At 46.0% G+C, this 16888-nt stretch overlaps 2 protein-coding genes across 3 annotated transcripts; one reads left to right on the forward strand and one right to left on the reverse strand.

The window, feature by feature from the left end:
- Window positions 1-4252: 4252 nt before the first annotated feature.
- acbd3 (acyl-Coenzyme A binding domain containing 3) lies at window positions 4253-11617 on the reverse strand. Of its 2 annotated transcripts, none has more exons than XM_076996435.1 (8): window positions 11282-11617; window positions 10219-10360; window positions 9630-9770; window positions 8691-8849; window positions 7987-8161; window positions 7733-7874; window positions 7202-7486; window positions 4253-7074 (listed from the first exon to the last, which is right to left on the reverse strand). In XM_076996435.1, the coding sequence occupies exons 1-8, from the start codon at window positions 11553-11555 to the stop codon at window positions 6860-6862; spliced, it is 1533 nt and encodes a 510-aa protein (XP_076852550.1). In that variant the 5' UTR covers window positions 11556-11617; the 3' UTR covers window positions 4253-6859. The 2 variants fall into 2 exon arrangements, with proteins under 2 accessions (XP_076852550.1, XP_076852548.1); XM_076996433.1 differs by having other exon boundaries at window positions 7688-7874; window positions 11282-11616.
- Window positions 11618-14058: 2441 nt separating this feature from the next.
- Window positions 14059-16888, forward strand: LOC143506825 (kelch repeat and BTB domain-containing protein 11-like). The gene has a single exon (XM_076996432.1). The coding sequence runs from the start codon at window positions 14677-14679 to the stop codon at window positions 15793-15795; it is 1119 nt and encodes a 372-aa protein (XP_076852547.1). The 5' UTR covers window positions 14059-14676; the 3' UTR covers window positions 15796-16888.

Below are 16888 nucleotides of genomic sequence, written 5' to 3' on the forward strand. Positions count from 1 at the left end.
CCGGCTTGACGTGTACAGCCCCCGAGGGCCAGCACCGTGTATGAGTGTTTCAACTCAGCCAGGAGGAAACCTGCCTCTGATTGGCTATGCCAATGCCATCGCAGGGAGAGTGGGTTAATTCTGAAGCATCAGAGACCGGCACAACCTCATCTGCCTTGACGCAGGTCGTACAGGTGAGCGCTGACACGGACAAGCTCACGAAAACTCAGTCGACACTGTGCAAGATGTTTTTGAAATTCCAGTGGTTCAAACATTTTGTAGCTTCTGCCGGCATAAAAGTGTGTCTTTATTATACACATATGACACGCATACACATACTCTGTATAAGTAACAGTGTGTGTGTGTGTGTGTGTGTGTGTGTGTGTGTGTGTGTCTGTGAGAGAGAGAGAGAGAGAGAGAGAGTGAGAGAGAGAGAGAGAGAGAGAGAGAGAGAGAGAGACTATGGTCAAGAACAGAGCACGGGCCTGGTGGTCAGGCCCAGAAGAATGGTGCTGCTCTTTTTCCCAAGCTAAGAGCTCTAGGGGTGAGAGGTGACCACTTTCCCTGAAGTCTGGTTCTGGGGCCGGACTTGAATGCAGCCAACCTTCCCAAGTCAGAGCAAATGTCCCACAGTGCACAAAGAGCACAGATCTCAAGGAAAAAGAGAAAAACACAGAACACAAAAGCCTTCCAGGGCAGCAAAACAAAACAAAACCAAAAAAGCGCGATCCGAATTTGGTTCTGAACGACAGAAAAATATGCAGGCCTATAATCTCAGTGTGTAAGTTAAGAACCATGTCTGTGATGTGTGACGCATTCAAATACTGAGACAAAAAACATGAGTTCTGCCAATGCAACCATGACACACACACACACACACACACACACACACACACAATCATTATTACACTACCGAAGTTTGAGAGGTACAGCTAAATAAGACGAAATGATGAACGCATGACCAAAATCAATCAGGGGGAAAAAAAAGCTGTGGGCCTAAACACATTCGCATTCCACACACACACTCATGCGCACAAACACACACACACAAACAAATGTATGGCTGCATACACGTGCACACAAACACCCACAGGCACAACCCACCAACACATCACTGTCCAATCACCTCTGACTACAGTCCTAGTCACATGCACACACACACATCAAACACAACTACACCCCAAACACGTAGGATAAATAGAGGAATACATGTACTCGGGGGTGTGTGTCTGTGTGTGCGTGTGTACACAGGTCTTCTGTCACTTCACTGTCTCCTCAACAACATTTTCTTATGTCCTGACTATGACGGAATTAGAACTAATTAAACTCTTTTTAACACGACCTACATTAAATCTCACTAGGCAGTGCACTCCAGTACCAAGTGACATGCCCATGAGCAGTATGCACTGGATATAATGCAGAGCTCGCCATCCCATAATTCCTTGAGCGGTTAAGTTCTACAGAGCACCAGAGCTCACAGCAGAAAGTACCATTATGCCAGTAAAAGACTGCAAAAGAGGACACAACTGTTATATGATGTTACTTTTCCCGTTTATATTGTGTCAGGTATTTGTCTTCCAGAAACAACAATATTAAGCTATGACCTAATATTTCCCAACACACACACTTGGATCTGTGTCACATTTCCCAACAAAAAAACCATGAAGATGGAGACACCTTGAACACGTAAAGTGTGAATAGGTAATGCGAGTTTGTCAGTAATGTGCCCTGAGCACATATACACAGGTAATACAAACTGCATTCAACACATGTTCCTTCGCTGTCCCACAATCCCTCAGTCTCCAGACGACCGAAATATTCCCAGGGACAGAACACCACCCGCCCGTCTGCTGTAGGCTCCCCCCGTTCGGGTTTTGAGAAGTTCAGGGTTTGCACCCATCTTCATGGCCAGCACAAGGACAGAAGGGTGCAGGCTGGATACAAAGTGTAGCCTAACTTCACATCCTAATGCCATCACATCCAGGACTCCCAAAAGAATGGGTTGTGTTCAGTAAGCAGATTGCAAGCATGATTAAGTCACTTTTTCATAGGCTCTGCACAAACTCCAATGTACTTTGTCTACATCAACTTGCCACCACCTGAACCACTAATCTCACATCAACACAAGTAGCCTGAAGAAACCCAAAGCCAGAAAGACTGGTTTCCTAGCACATGTAGGGCGTGTGGCGTGGTCCCTGTTTTACACAACACTACACAAAATAATGTAATGGAAACATTTAGAAAATCAACTCAGCAAAGTATAAATACCATTATTTAAACCGTATAAGAAATTATTACACGATAGTATAATAAATTATTACACAAAAAGCATTTTTTATTATTAGGAACACAAGTTCAAGCTTGTTTATGAGTCTCCGGAATATCTCTGACTAGATAAAACACTAACAGACTACTTTTTAAAAACATTTCGTTAAGTCGTGAAGTTTCCTTATCCTGTCTTTAAATAAATTAATAAAAACATGACAGCTCTGTGAAGACAACATCAGAACTCAGAGGGTTCGGGCAGCCGCGCCTCTACCAAGTCGTCGCGAGCGGCGCGAGGGGCGCTGCACGCGGCTCACAGATGGCCGGCGCGTCGCGAGAGATCCGTCACGTCTGACAGGACTTTAGCCCTAATGACATCATTTGCATAACCTCAGAACGCACCAAAGCGTCACGCGCCCCAGAACATGCGTGACGTTCGGCTTCCAAACTCGCGGCTGTTTTATTTACAACGCCAAATAAGACACAAAAACAGTAAGATGGTAGCGAACTACGTTGCGGTGTTTTAAAATGTTTATTCTAAGGTAAGTAACTAACAAACGACATACATAAAGACAAACCAATATCCCGATCCAGAACGCAAATAAAACGCACTTACGTATTTTGATTTTCCTGTGGTCGAACCTGCCAACGGTGATCTGTAAGTTCTCCAGGCGCCCTTGAATCCTGTAGGTTCTTTCAGATATCACTCCAGCCTGCATCTCAAGTCCAAAGAATATGTCGCTTGCATGTCGTGATAAATCAGAAAGCTGACGGAGAATGCCGGTGAGCGTATGACAACAGACCTCTTCCAAAGATGAAAACAGAACAGATTTGCGAACTTTGCGTCCGTCCACTATCATGAACCTATTTTCTTCATCGTCCCCCTTCAACCTGCACACCCGCCGAGGCTCCACGGTTCGTTCGTGAAAAGGCATTTTCCCCAAAAAACACTCCACTCAACCGAATACCAGTAAGCCTGTTAAATGTCTAAACGGTGACATAAAAGGGCAAATTTTGCTATTAAGAAGTCCAGTCAGTCAGAAAGGGTCCCGCCATATTTTTAAAAGATGCACCAGAAGTTAACCTTCACACTCCGAGTCGTTGCAGAACTTGGTACTACACAGTACACGGTGTGAAACGGGTACGCCGAGTAGGAAAAGTGAGGAGAAGTATGCGGAAAACACGGAAAAGCAACGAGGAACCACCTGTAGAAACTGGAACTGGACTCTCTCTGGCGCCGCCAGAAAGTTACCTGCTCCATACGACTGTGGGTAAAACCCGGACTGGATTCTGGGATCGCAATGATTTACTTAGAAGAGGTTTAGACTACAGTATTTCGTCCTGATATCTGTAACATGTTTTTTTGTAATACATCTCGAGTATAAACGTTAATAAATTAATCATTAGTAGCTTAACGTCAGTTAGCAAAATAGCTAAAACAATAAAAAAAACAATGTCGACAATATTGTAGATAGTGATATCAGTAAATGTAAGAAAACGTGAGAAAACTTTAGAATGGTATAAGAATATTAAATTCTAAAGTATTACAAAATAAATTCTACTGCTTGCACAACGCAGTTTTAACGCCATGTAACAAAATAAGATGCACGCTCCCCCTTGTGGCCTTCAGAAAATAAGTAAACTGTACTTATTTAATAATTAACCAGAGAATAAAAACTGCACTTTCCTGGCATTCATCCTAAAGCTGCAGGATGTTAACCAGTGTGTCGTCTCTGAATCTGCTGAAGCAGCACTTGTGGTGGGAGGGCCACAAAGTTACTCATTTTCATACTAGCACTGTGCTGATACTTCCTATTTGCACAAGGAAAACATGACCTCGGCCTGCTCTACAATGATCAGTCTGTCCAACCTTAATCTTTCACATGACTGGCTGAGTTTGAGTTCGATTAAGTGTTTATAAATGTGAAACTTCATGTGTAGGTGGGACGCAACTTGAAGATATATTCACTCACCACGCACACCACAGAGACTACGCAGACAACCGCAGTACAGATGAACATAATTTTAATCAAGATTAAATATATGCTCAGACACTCATTCTCAAACTCATAGATCATACAGGGTCAGATCAATACAAAACGCTGAGTTTCTTCATGTCCTTATGGCAGGAAATGTACATGATTGTTTACTTAGTAAATGGGGAACATGTACAATATTATAGCATTTACACCATTTCTACCTTTTATTGAACGTCCTTAATCCAGCATCAAGCCCAGTGTTATGTTTTACTTTATACTGGTCTGATTTAGCATTTTTTAACAATCAGGGAAATAAGAGAACAAGATGAGGAGTATTAGCTTGAAAAACAGGTCTGTACAGATTTCACCAATGTCGTCTTTGGGCCACGTTTTGGCAGCGGGTTCTGTTGGTGAGTGGGCCGCCATGCTGCGTGCACTTTGGGACCACGTCGCAGGTGCTCGGCCACGCATCAAAACAAGTCACACGTGCACAGACACGTGCGAACAGATTTACACGAATGCTGAACACACTTGCATGTGAATCTGTTTGTGTAGGACTGCTGAAAGCACTCCAAACGTGCTTCGATTCACACAGACACACACAGGGGCCAGACATTTCAATCAACCATCACCTAGAAACACTCACGCAGCTGTGGTGGTGAGTGTAGGTTTAGTGAACAGGGTTGTTATGAATGGAAGTTTACTTAAACGTTCTGATGAGGATGAAGCATTCTTGCAATGCGGAAAAACGGCACAATCCATAAATTCATAGCAGTGCTCACTGTAATGGTCTTCAAAGCCGCACGCAACCTTGTAAACAATAGAAATATCGCTCCGAGATTCAAGGGTTGCTTTTGGTAATTAGTATAATTAGTTAGGCAGCCACAGTAATATAAAACATTGTGAAGGACGGAAAAAAATGCAATTTTTTATAAAGATAATTAACCGTTTCGTGGAAATTATACAATTAGGAAATGAGAAGATTCTGTTCATTTATATTCTGTGTTTGAATGTGGCTTCTTAGAACTACAGACATAAAACGAAAACAGTGTCAGACCATAAAAGGCAAAAAAAGAAAAAAAAAAAAAAAAGTTTGAAAGTCAATATAAAAGTCAGTACTGCCAATCTCAGATATATGACAGAAAGAACTTAAAACAAACACCTTAAGTAACAGTGACTAGCTCAGTCAAGAAACAAAAAGCTCTTCCGAAAGCTGAAAAGTGATTGGCCGGAGGATAAGTAACATGTAATGACAGACACACCAAGAACCCTACTCTACCAGGGAGATTTATAAATATTTATTAAATGCTTTACACACAATCCGACCACATTAGCAAATGTTGCAAAACACATTTGTCTTTCCCAGACCTCCACCGGTTTAGTCCAGATACATCACCCACCCTTTCCTCAGCAAAAACGTCTTATTTGGGTATTTTCGCAGGCGCCACTGGCTGGCACATGCTACACGACTGAAGCCGTTGTGGAGATCTACAGCGTTGCCCTGTATTCTCAGTGGTGACCTACACAAGGAACCCAGGGAGCACGGCATGTTAGGACCACCATTTCCACAACCACCTGGAACCGAGAGGCACGCTCAGGGAAGGCAGGGGGCCCGTCTACGTCCGGTCCCACCGCAAGCCAGAACCACAACGGAGGCCTTACGCTTACCCGGGTCAGAGAGCTACGAGCAAGAGTCCAGAGACGTGTTGTTGAAGATATGGTGGAAACGTTTGCATTAAAAACATCTGTGGACATGTTGGCATGGAGGCAGTGTAGGACACCAGTAACAATCACCTGGGAAGCAGGTGAAGCCACAGTTCCTGCTCCTCACAGTCAGGCTGAGAAACGAGCTGCCTTCCCAAAGGTTGTCATTATTTTGTTCTGGAGTTAACATATGGAAACATCTGTTGGTTTTACAAGTCTTCAATATGCGATTGATGGCTAAAGCGCAAATGTCGCCATCAGCGCATGAAGGAATATTTCATAAACGTTTTCAAAACATTCCTGTTATGCAACACATGAATAGTAAAGAATACCCACCAATACCCAGATCTGAACAGTAAAGAGACTAAAGACAGATATTGGCCTTTGCGTGCCAGAAATATGCAAGTATGCTCCAGGGAACAAAACTACGCCGTATCTAACTAGGTTAATTTAGATTTAGGTTTAAATTAACTAGGTTAATTTAGTGGTGCCGCAGGACCGGACCAGAACAGACGTGAAGCCCGTGGCTCCGGGTGGTGGTGGAAAAGCAGCATGGGTCAGGCTCTTCCCTCCCTGCTGGGTCACATGCTTCCCTTCCGCGTCCGAACACGACAACAAAACCCCTCTCATTTCTAAGTTAGGACACGCGGCTTTTTGCGAGCGGCCCGAGCGCCTCTTTGGGTGACATTTGAAGATGAAGGCTGAGGATCAAGTCACACCGGTTACAGAAGACAACACTATCAACAAGCAGAGAGTCCTACAGCACGCCTTTCTGAGTGCAAAACAGAGGTAGCAAGGACACATGAGGGCCCCCCCATCCTCCTAAACTCACCCCCCACACCCGCACGCACACACGCATACACACACACACACACACACACCCCCCTCCCACCCACACCACACACTCTCCTGCTCCAGTCTTGGCTCCGGGTTTATCTGGTGTAGTAGACTCTGTAATACACACTCTTGGACCTCCATAGCGAGTAGGAGTTGTCGAACTTGAGCAGGTAGATGCCTCTGCCGGGGTACTGGTGGCTACCGGCGTAGACCTCCTCGTGGCAGTCCCGCCGGTACACCGGCACTATCTCGTCCACGTGCGGCTTGCTCGCCTCCTTTTTGGCTTTCTCCTCCTCGCTCTGAGGCTCCGCTGTGAGGCAAGAAAGGGCCCGTTAACCCAACGCCGCTCACTGAAGTCATTAGCATCGAGGGGAAACGCCCCGCCTGTGACGTGGCAAAGAGGCGCCGTGAAGTCACAGGACGGTCGTCGGCCTTACCTTCTTCGTCCTCGTCTTCGTCGCTCGACTCGCTGACGTGCACGCTCACCGACGCGTTGGTCGTGTCCGTCCACTCGAAGAACACGCCGAATCCGATGTCGTAGTAGTCGGTGGCGAACTCCCAGAAGAGGTAGGAGCCTTCCTCGTGGGTGGGGACGCGGACAGTGACCACCTCGCCTCGGCCCACCGTGATGACGGAGTCCACGTCCTGCCGGATCTTCTCCTTAAAGTCCTTTATCTGAGGACGGGTCCACATGGATGGAGCAGCTATCACCGGAGAAGAGTCTAGCAATGGGATACGGAGGGGAGAGAGTTATACGGAAGACTTTAAACCTACATGTTTAAAGCAGCCGTACGATAATAGATACTACTTAAATAATAACAATAGAACCTATAGAATGTGTGGTGGTTCTATGGCACTCGGTAGAAATGACGAAGTCATTTCTGAATATTAATGTGGGAAAGTCAAGGAAGTCTAAGTCTGACCGTTGGGGCCGTTCTCCGTGACCTCCTCTGCAGCCTCCAGTTCACCTTCTCTCTCCACACTGTCGGTGCTCGACTCCGCCTGGCCGTTCAGAGCGGGGGCCTCCTCGCCACCGGGGGGCGCCGACATCTCGCCGGCCTCCAGCGTGGCCAGAACCACGGCGTCCTCCTGCCGCCTCTGCAGGGCCGCCTGACGCCAACGACACGGCGCGCGGCCGTTTAGGGCTCCAGATTACGAACTAGCTACAGCGGAACTACTAACATAAGGACGCACGTTCTCCTGGAGGCCGAGGGAGACGTACCTGCTGCTGGGCGAGCTGCACCTGGTACAGCTGCTGCATGTACTGCTGGTAGTGTTGCTCCTGCAGCTGCCTGATGAGCACCAGCTGCTGCTCGGGGCTGCCCGGGTACTGCTGGGCCGCGTACTGCTGGAACTGGACCGCCGTCTGCGCGTTCAGAGCCGCCATGATCTGCTGCCTGCGTGGGCGGGGCCAGGGGGCGGGGCCGGGGACGAAGGGGCGGGTCACGCAGTCACGCATGAATATAAAATCAATACTAAGGATGCCATCTACTGTGAGGGAATATAGTGGTTGTTTGGTTCTCTTATGAATGATCAATATAGGCTCACAAACCACGCAGAACTTCAAGAGCAGCTCTTTGTCATACGTGACTGCGTTGTTCCAGTACTGATTGCCAGTATCTGGCCTTTAATCCCACCATCATCACTCTTAACAGCAGCCAATCACATCACAGGATCTGCCACATTTCCACTCTGATGGCCAATCAATAACATGCGAGTCATGAGGTCCAACCCCGCTGACTCAATCAGGTCAGGAACAAGCCTGCTGTGTGCAGATCACTGTGCCCCTCAGACCCCTACATGTCCCCCCAGGTCCCTACATGCCCCCCCAGATCCCTACATGCCCCCCCAGATCCCTACATGCCCCACATAACCCCCCCCCCCCCCACCCCACAGGGCCTCCCCAGCTGTGCTCCTGTCACTCACTTCTGCTGCTCCACACGGAGTCTCTCCTCCTCTGCATGCCGTCGCTCCTCCTCCTCCCTCCTCATCCTCTCCTGCTCCTCCCTCCTTATCCTCTCCTCCTCCTGACGCCGCCTCTCGTACTCCTCCTCTTCACGCCGCCGCCGCTCTTCCTCCTCTCTCCTGCCACACACACACACACACACACACACACACACACACACACAGCTTTAGGAGCTTGACAAAACCACTGTGCACTGTTTAAAATGTTTCAGAAGGCCCTGCTGAGTGAGACTTAAACTGAACAACTCAAGACTCAAGCTTCCAGTTACTGAGGAGAATCTTTAAACCACGCGGTCCAACGAAACTGGCAAGATTTTCAAATGTGCTGCTGAGTCATTATTTTTCACAGGTAAAGTATCCTCCATCAGCTGGCCAAGAGACTTTGAAAAAGAATTACAATATGTGATCCATTATTTACACAGTAGAGAAGCACCACCACAGTCATTGTACAACGTATCAATCCCATACGAGTGGAGTTATGTGCTCTACAGGTACGACATATACGCCTGCTGCCTAAAGGGCTTCATACAAATGATCCAGAACAAAGGAGAACAGGAAAAACCTGTATTCTCTACGACTACTGAGGCTTTCAAAGAGTTTTTTCAGTTTTTTCATGGCTCATATTGGTTATTAGCAACTTAAACATCTGAATGTGGGGGAAAGGACTAACTAGTCCAGGATGAACAGAAATCTGAACTTTGAGGACATTTTTCTGTCCAGGACGACAGCAGAGCTCTCTGGCACAACCCTAGCTACTACACAACCCAGCAGTTAGGCGTGGGCAAAGGTCCGAGACCCTGGCCTTGGGACTGGACCCTGGCCTTGGGACTGGACCTGGCGCCCAGCGAGGCTGGCGTACGTCCTGCCTGGGCGTAACCGTGAGAGACGGACGGGCCTCACCTTCTCTTCTCCTGCTCCTCCTTCTCGATCTTGTGTGAAGCGATGAACGGGGCGAACAGGCTGCAGCATTTATTCAACATCTTGACGAACTCCACCATGGCCTCGTCCTTCTCCATGGTCCCCAGAGACGCCCATTCTTTCCTGGAATGAGGACGGTTAACGGTTATGCGGAAGCGGGTCTGTGGTTAAGTGCTGCGCGGTTCAGATGGATCTACACTATGGGTCAGCGCTGTGGCCGGGAGACCGGCTTGAATGTGGAATTTGTTGCTGTGTCTTTTTTTCTCCCAACAGCACTCAATAGATACAAGCAACAAATATGGACATTAGCCACAGTTAATAATTAAAAACATTTCTCTCAGGATGCAGACTGAATGAGTAGTAAAACAATGTCTAGGGATGGGCACAAAACACTACTCAAGCTGTTCACAGCGCATAAGCCATATAACTAAAGATACACAAAGCCATTACTAGAAGACAAATCACAGGGCGACAGGCTGAAAGTCAAGCGATTTGCTGATGAGAGGCGGGCCCATATCATTAAGAGGCGGATCCATGGCATTAAGAGGCCGGTCCATGCTAATGAGCCTACCTGCGGTCGTTTCCCAGCACGTCAAAGAAGCCCACTTCCGGAGAGGCGTCTGGGTTGTATGGCCCCAGAATTACCTGCTTATAAAGGGCCACCAGACGCAACTTCTCCTCATAGGTCGGGTGGAAGGCCTTGCCATCTTTTTCTGTGACCATACAAACAAGCACATTTCATTAAAGTGAAATTAACAAGTCTGCGTGATTTATGCAATTTAGTCCCTAGCAATAGTACGATTGCTATAAAATAATCATGTTCTGAGAGGCTCCAAGAACTCCACTGATTTTTTGTTGAACACCTTCAAAGTCACTGTGAGAGGTCAGCATGTACATCAAGTCGTGGAAACATCAACGCGCCCAAGAATATCAAGTTGCAAGTGAACAAGTAGCTAATGGTGTCATGAACATCTTACATCTACCACTAGACAGGTAAAGGATCAACATTAGCTACTGTAAACACTGCTAAATGCATTGGAATTACAGTATACTGCCATATTCAGGACCGCATGTGCTTGATGAAAATATGTTCTTCTCACAGCTGCCGAGGGGTCGAGATCTGATGTACAGACACACCACGATTGTCCCAACTGCCACGACAACATTGTGCAAAGGACCTGAAGGCTGTAAAGTAGCCCTGTCACGTTTGAGACACCTGTCTACACACCCACCGACTCCTACAGACACGGGCACATGATAATGACACATGACATACCTCCACCACCACCTCCTTCTCTTCCTCCACCACCACCTCCACCACCACCCTGCTCTACGCTGAAGTCTAACGTAGCCATTACCGCGGCCTTTAAACGCATTACATTACCTTAAAACCCCACAGCAGGAAAAAGAAAGTTTGATATAAACGCTTATAAAACCTCCCAGCACAACTACGCGGTATATCTAGTTACCTCAGCGCTCCAATACCCACCGAGGGCTCGTCACCTCCATCTAGCCGACACGGCTGCGGACGCCCCGCGACAGACGCGAGCCCACCCCCGTCCTCACACACACACCCGCCTTTACCCGCTGAAACACAAACCAGCCCCCGAGTTCACGAACTAAACCACGAATACCTTTAAAGAACTTGAGCGCCAAGCCGTACAGCTCCGCTAAAGGGAACCCCCATATCCCCTCCATCGACCTCTTGGCGTTCTCGCCCCGTTCCCCGCCGTCCCCGTCGTCGGCGCTCCGCTCCGCGGGGCTCCGCTCGTCCGACGCGGGGCCGGACGTCTCCGCCTGGTCGTGTTCTCCCTCCGAATCGGGGCTCAAGGTTAAGCCGTCGATGGACACTTCGAGACGGCTTGAATTTCCACCGCTGAGGTCGCCGCTCTGAACCTCCGTCGCCATCGTGAGAATGTCAGGCGGAGCGGCCACGTACTTACTTCCGTTTGGCTCCTGCCGGAGCTCCGCTTCTTCTCCCCGAGACACGGCGGCCCGCAGACGCGGCTGCGCGTGTAGCGCCATCTAACTCGATTTGGAAATATGTCAAACCAAAAATTAAAAAATATTAAATTCTGATCAACTTAACACAACCGCTTTGTACATTCTGGTTGAATTACATGCTGTTAAAAACATCTACTGTGCACCACCCTGTTTAGAGAGCTTAGTTGAAGTGGTTCTTTGCTTGATTTATACCTTTTACCTTTATAGGTTGTAAGTTCTAGAAAGTAATATGCATAATTAAAATGAAAGTTTTTTTCTGCCATGGTACAGTTCTTGATCCGTCTCCATGAAGTGTATTCTCCTTGTCTGGTTTATAGGTCCCAATACTACAACCACTGATGTCTTGTGTTCAGTGTAATGTTTAATATAGGCGGATGAGTAATGAACGTACTAACATAGTCTAGAATACATGAAACAATACTGATTATATGAAAATATGTAGCCGAGTTTGCTACATAATGAATCAAAAGAAAAATTTTGAGGGAAGATTTAATATATTTGCAAGTATAAAGCATGCCAGCAGAGGGCGCTATAGGCATGGCCCCTGACTGCCTTGAAGAATCGGATTGGTCGAGAGGTCTATACAATTAAAAAACTAATTAGCAAATAGTAACATTTTTAAGTTTTTAAAGGGAAACATATATTCGGGCATGTATCATACTGCTTTTTTCAGATATGATCAGATATTAAACAGGTTTGTCTATTATAGACACCTTTGTACATCCAGTTTGATAACATTTAATCTACTCATAAGCAGATGAATATTCTTAACTACTTAAGAACTGTATTTGTATTTATATAGCTGACATACTGCTATTCAGATGTGGAATTTTATAGCTGAAAAATATTTTAATGGAACTAGAAGGAGTTCGACCAGAGAAGACCCCAGATTTGCTGGAGATTCACCAGGGGGAGCTGGAATCTGGGGAGAGAGGAGCCTGGATTGATCATCACCACAAGCCTCCACAGCAAAACTGAGAACATGATAGTGCTGAGGAACACATGGCTGATGGACGCCATGATTCTTCCCACAGGGAACAGGCCAGCTCATGCTGTGATATAGATGTAGGGTCCAGACATGACTCCACAGAGAAGATTTTGTGCAATGCAGTTGTTCATATTATATGTCAATATGGGATAAACTGCCATAGAAGAAGAGAATCTGCACACTGTGTTCGAAATAGCGTACTGCATACTACCCATAGCCTACTAACTGGGCTCCAGTATGCGAAAGATTCCTATAAGATTACTACTAGTGATTACTACTGCTATCAAGTATTCCAATTCGTGACGAGACCAGATCTTTGTGGTGTCCTATCATGCAAAAGTTGTATAAAATCTTTCCAATGTGGATACAATGGTACATACAACCATGGAGACCAGTATACAGCATATACTGAGTACAGTATGCAGTATACAGTATGTGGTAAGCTATTTTGAACTGAGCCTTGGGCTGTGTTTGAAATAGCTTACTATATGCTACTCATGTATTGATTGGGCCTCAGGTCAGTTTGTTGTATGCTGTATTCGACAAAAATGACATTTTCCAGTATATGAAGGATTCATGGATGACATACTACTCCGGTCAAACTTTCCTGAACATGGCCAGAGGTATTTTTGTGAGAGAATGTTCTTTTAAACAATTCTGGCACCAGAAAGATTTGTTTTAAACTGATTTGCACAGATGAGAGTTAGATTCCCTAGTTAGGTTAGAGTTAGGTTCAGACTGGGTTCTCCTAATTCATAATTATTTGAATGTGAATAATATGAGGATAATGGGGAAGATGTGCTTTTCGTACTTCGGATGAAGATACTTCTCCCTGTGGATGAGTCTGAGATACTTACATTTTTTGTTTCCACAACTGAATGACTATTGAATCCACTTTCACGTCGCCATTTCCATCTCAGTTATAGATAGGTGCATAAACAGAGGCAAGGCAACTTTATTTATATAGCACCTTTCATACACACTGGCAATTCAAGCTTTTTATGACCTGAGGTCTATCACCTTGGGAAGGTCCTTGCCCACAGAATACAATATATCAAAATTAAAAACAGGATTTTAAAGGAATGAAAATAGCTATTAATTAAATAATGAAATCAAATAGAAATTAAAATGATTACAATATTAAGATAAAATTATTAAAATATAAAAGAATTAAAGAAGATAATAATAAAAAAGCTATAATTCAAGCTTTTTACGACCTGAGGTCTATCACCTTGGGAAGGTCCTTGCCCACAGAATACAATATATCAAAATTAAAAACAGGATTTTAAAGGAATGAAAATAGCTATTAATTAAATAATGAAATCAAATAGAAATTAAAATGATTACAATATTAAGATAAAATGATAAAAATATAAAAGAATTAAAGAAGATAATAATAAAAAAGCTATAAAACTGGAAACTGAGAGAAAATGAATAAAAAAATAAGAATAAGTAAAAGATAAATAAAATAGGCTACATTTACGGTACGCTACCCAAAAGCCAGTCCAAATAGGTAGGTTTTTATCTTGGATTTTAAAGCATCTAAAGTTGGAGCTCTTGTAGTATCTTCCGACCTGATTCTGTTCAAATCCGAGTCTTTTGGCGCGGTGCAGTCACAGGCGACTGCTGCGCCTACCACTATTGTCATTGTATTGGAATAAGGCCAACTGAGGACAGAGGACGTGGACATTCAGACAACGGAGACCACGCCGGCAGCCAAAGGCGAGCATACGCGCAGCTGTATCGAGCGGCATCGGGACCGCTGATAGATCGGACGTGTGTCGCGTTATGAAAGACGTGCTGTGTCGGAGGAAACTTGTGACATAAAATAGTGGAAGCGGCGCACCCGTCATCGGTCAGAAGATCTTTGAGAGGACAAATACTGAAGACAAAAGAGGACAAAGAGTTTTGAGTCCATAACTACGTTGTCAGAATTTACAGCACCCGATGGAGGTCAGTCCGAAAATGTAAAAGAGGCCACTGGCGAGACTGAGATTTTGCAGTTTCGGGGCGCATCAGTTTGCAGCGGTCAGCACGATGTCTGATCAGATCACGACTGAAAACTGTTATGAACATCTGGTCTCAGCAAAAAAGGACAAGCTAAATGACTTACAGGAAAAGGTGTACAAATTTATGAGTGACCATTTTTTGCAAGTGTTGCGGGATTCAAGCGTGTACGGGCGCTTAACGAGAACAGAGAGGGAACTGATTCTCAAATTACGCACGGAGGGACACGAATCTCTCATGGTGGCCGAGATCAACGAGGTGTTTGATGGAGTCGGCAGCAGACCACCAAGTAGAGACAGCAGTCGCCCACAGAGCCCTTCATCCATAGGGTCGCTCGACCAGAATTATCTGATATATTTCTACAGCGAGAAGTCTAAGAAGTGGAAAACCCTGACAAGAATCCCCGAGGAGATGAACACAAAAGGATGTGGGATCTGCACCATGTACAACTACCTATTCGTAGCAGGTGGCATCAGAGGGCAGGGTGATAAAAACATCCTCTCAGACAAAGTGTCCTGCTATAATCCAGCCACGGATGCGTGGAGCGAGATCAGACCTCTGAACCAGCCCAGGTCCCAACTGAAACTGGTCTCCATGGACGGTTACCTGTACGCAGTGGGAGGTGAGTGTCTCCTCACGGTGGAGAGATACGACCCTCGGGCGGACAGGTGGACTCCCGTTGCGCCTTTACCCAAAGGCGCGTTTGCGGTGGCGCACGAATCGACGCCCTGTAACGGCGAGATGTACGTCTCCGGCGGCTCTTTGTTTTACCGCCTGCTCAAATACGACCCGAAACGGGACGAGTGGGACGAATGTCCCTACAACAGCAGCAGGGGGAGGTCTGCGGACATGGTGGCGTTCAGAAACTTCATTTACAGGTTCGACGTTAGCGAGCAGGGGGTCGGCGTGCTTAAATACGACACGGTGGTGAAAACGTGGCAGCGGTGCGACTCCTTCCCGCAAGCGCATCCCGCCCCGTTCAGGTGCGCCGTCAGAGGCGCTTGTGTGTTCTGCGTGAACAGGCGCCAAACGCTGCGGTTTCTCGTGGAGGAGGAGCGGCTCGCGCAGGAGGGGCCCCTCGCGCCGCCGCACGAGACCAAGGGCGTCCTCGTCCCATTCATCCTGCACCTGCCAGACAGAGACGAATGAGGCGCCGCCGCACCTAGGGCACTCATAAGGCTTTGCTTTTTCAGCCTAATCTCTGCTGTGATTGTTCTATCTCCCAGAGCTGAATATTGAGCTTTATTGAGAAAACTGAGACCGTTAAGTGTGCTGAAATCGGGGTCTTTGAGCATGAGAGAAGAGTTGTTAAGTAACTGCTTGTGGTATCTATTTTTTTGCTGCCTTAAAAGTTAGTGCACTTCCTTTTGAGAAACAAATTCTTAGCCAACTTGTCGGTTCCATCATCACTAGATTTAGTGACGCTGAATAACGAGTTGTGAGATGCTTTGTTGGATGGGTCCTAGAAATACTGGAACAGCCTTGTGAAATAAAGGGGACAGAAAGGTTTTCACCCAGCGGTGTCGTTTGGCACACAGTCCTGTACACAAGGACACGGAGGCACTCTGTGTTCTTATAATCTCCATTTCAACCTTGTCTAGAGGAACATTGAAGGCTCTCTCTCTCTCTCTCTCTGTCTCTCTCTCTAATTGGCTGCAGTATTCAGTGCCAGATCACAGTGGGACCATATGTCTGATAATTCATAAGTTACGGCCCATCTTGGTATGTAGATGGCGACAGTGAGTGCTAAATATACATGACCTACAGGCTACTGTATTTAAAAAAAAGTGTGAGTAAATTATGAAAAAAAGAGTGTGTCATGAGTATATGAAATATTCACAAGGTCATGTTTATTTGCAGTCGAGGTCCATAACTGCCATCTTTCATAATTTTCCAGCAGTTTTTGTATGGAACACTGGTCCTTTGGAAACCATAAGCACAGCGTGAATGAAAACGGAAGTGATTTTATCATTGCCTTCTGCAATAAATGCCCATAAGCCCTGAGAGTAAACTAGGCTAAATGTGTGTGAATGTAAAGTGCACTGAATGTAATGTACACATAAAGAGCAGCTATGGAGTGCAGTGTGTGTGTGCTTGCTCTCAGGATGGAACAGAATGATACGTGATCTACTGCCTTGCCTTAACACACATCTCCGTCATTCTGTAAGTAGCATTCGAATGCCTCTGTAAAAGGGCCCAAATGGGTCTGATCTGTTTGTATTGTACAGCAATAAAGTGTGAC

This window comes from Brachyhypopomus gauderio, unplaced genomic scaffold (genome assembly GCF_052324685.1).
Source record: "Brachyhypopomus gauderio isolate BG-103 unplaced genomic scaffold, BGAUD_0.2 sc525, whole genome shotgun sequence".
Lineage (NCBI taxonomy): Eukaryota > Metazoa > Chordata > Actinopteri > Gymnotiformes > Hypopomidae > Brachyhypopomus > Brachyhypopomus gauderio.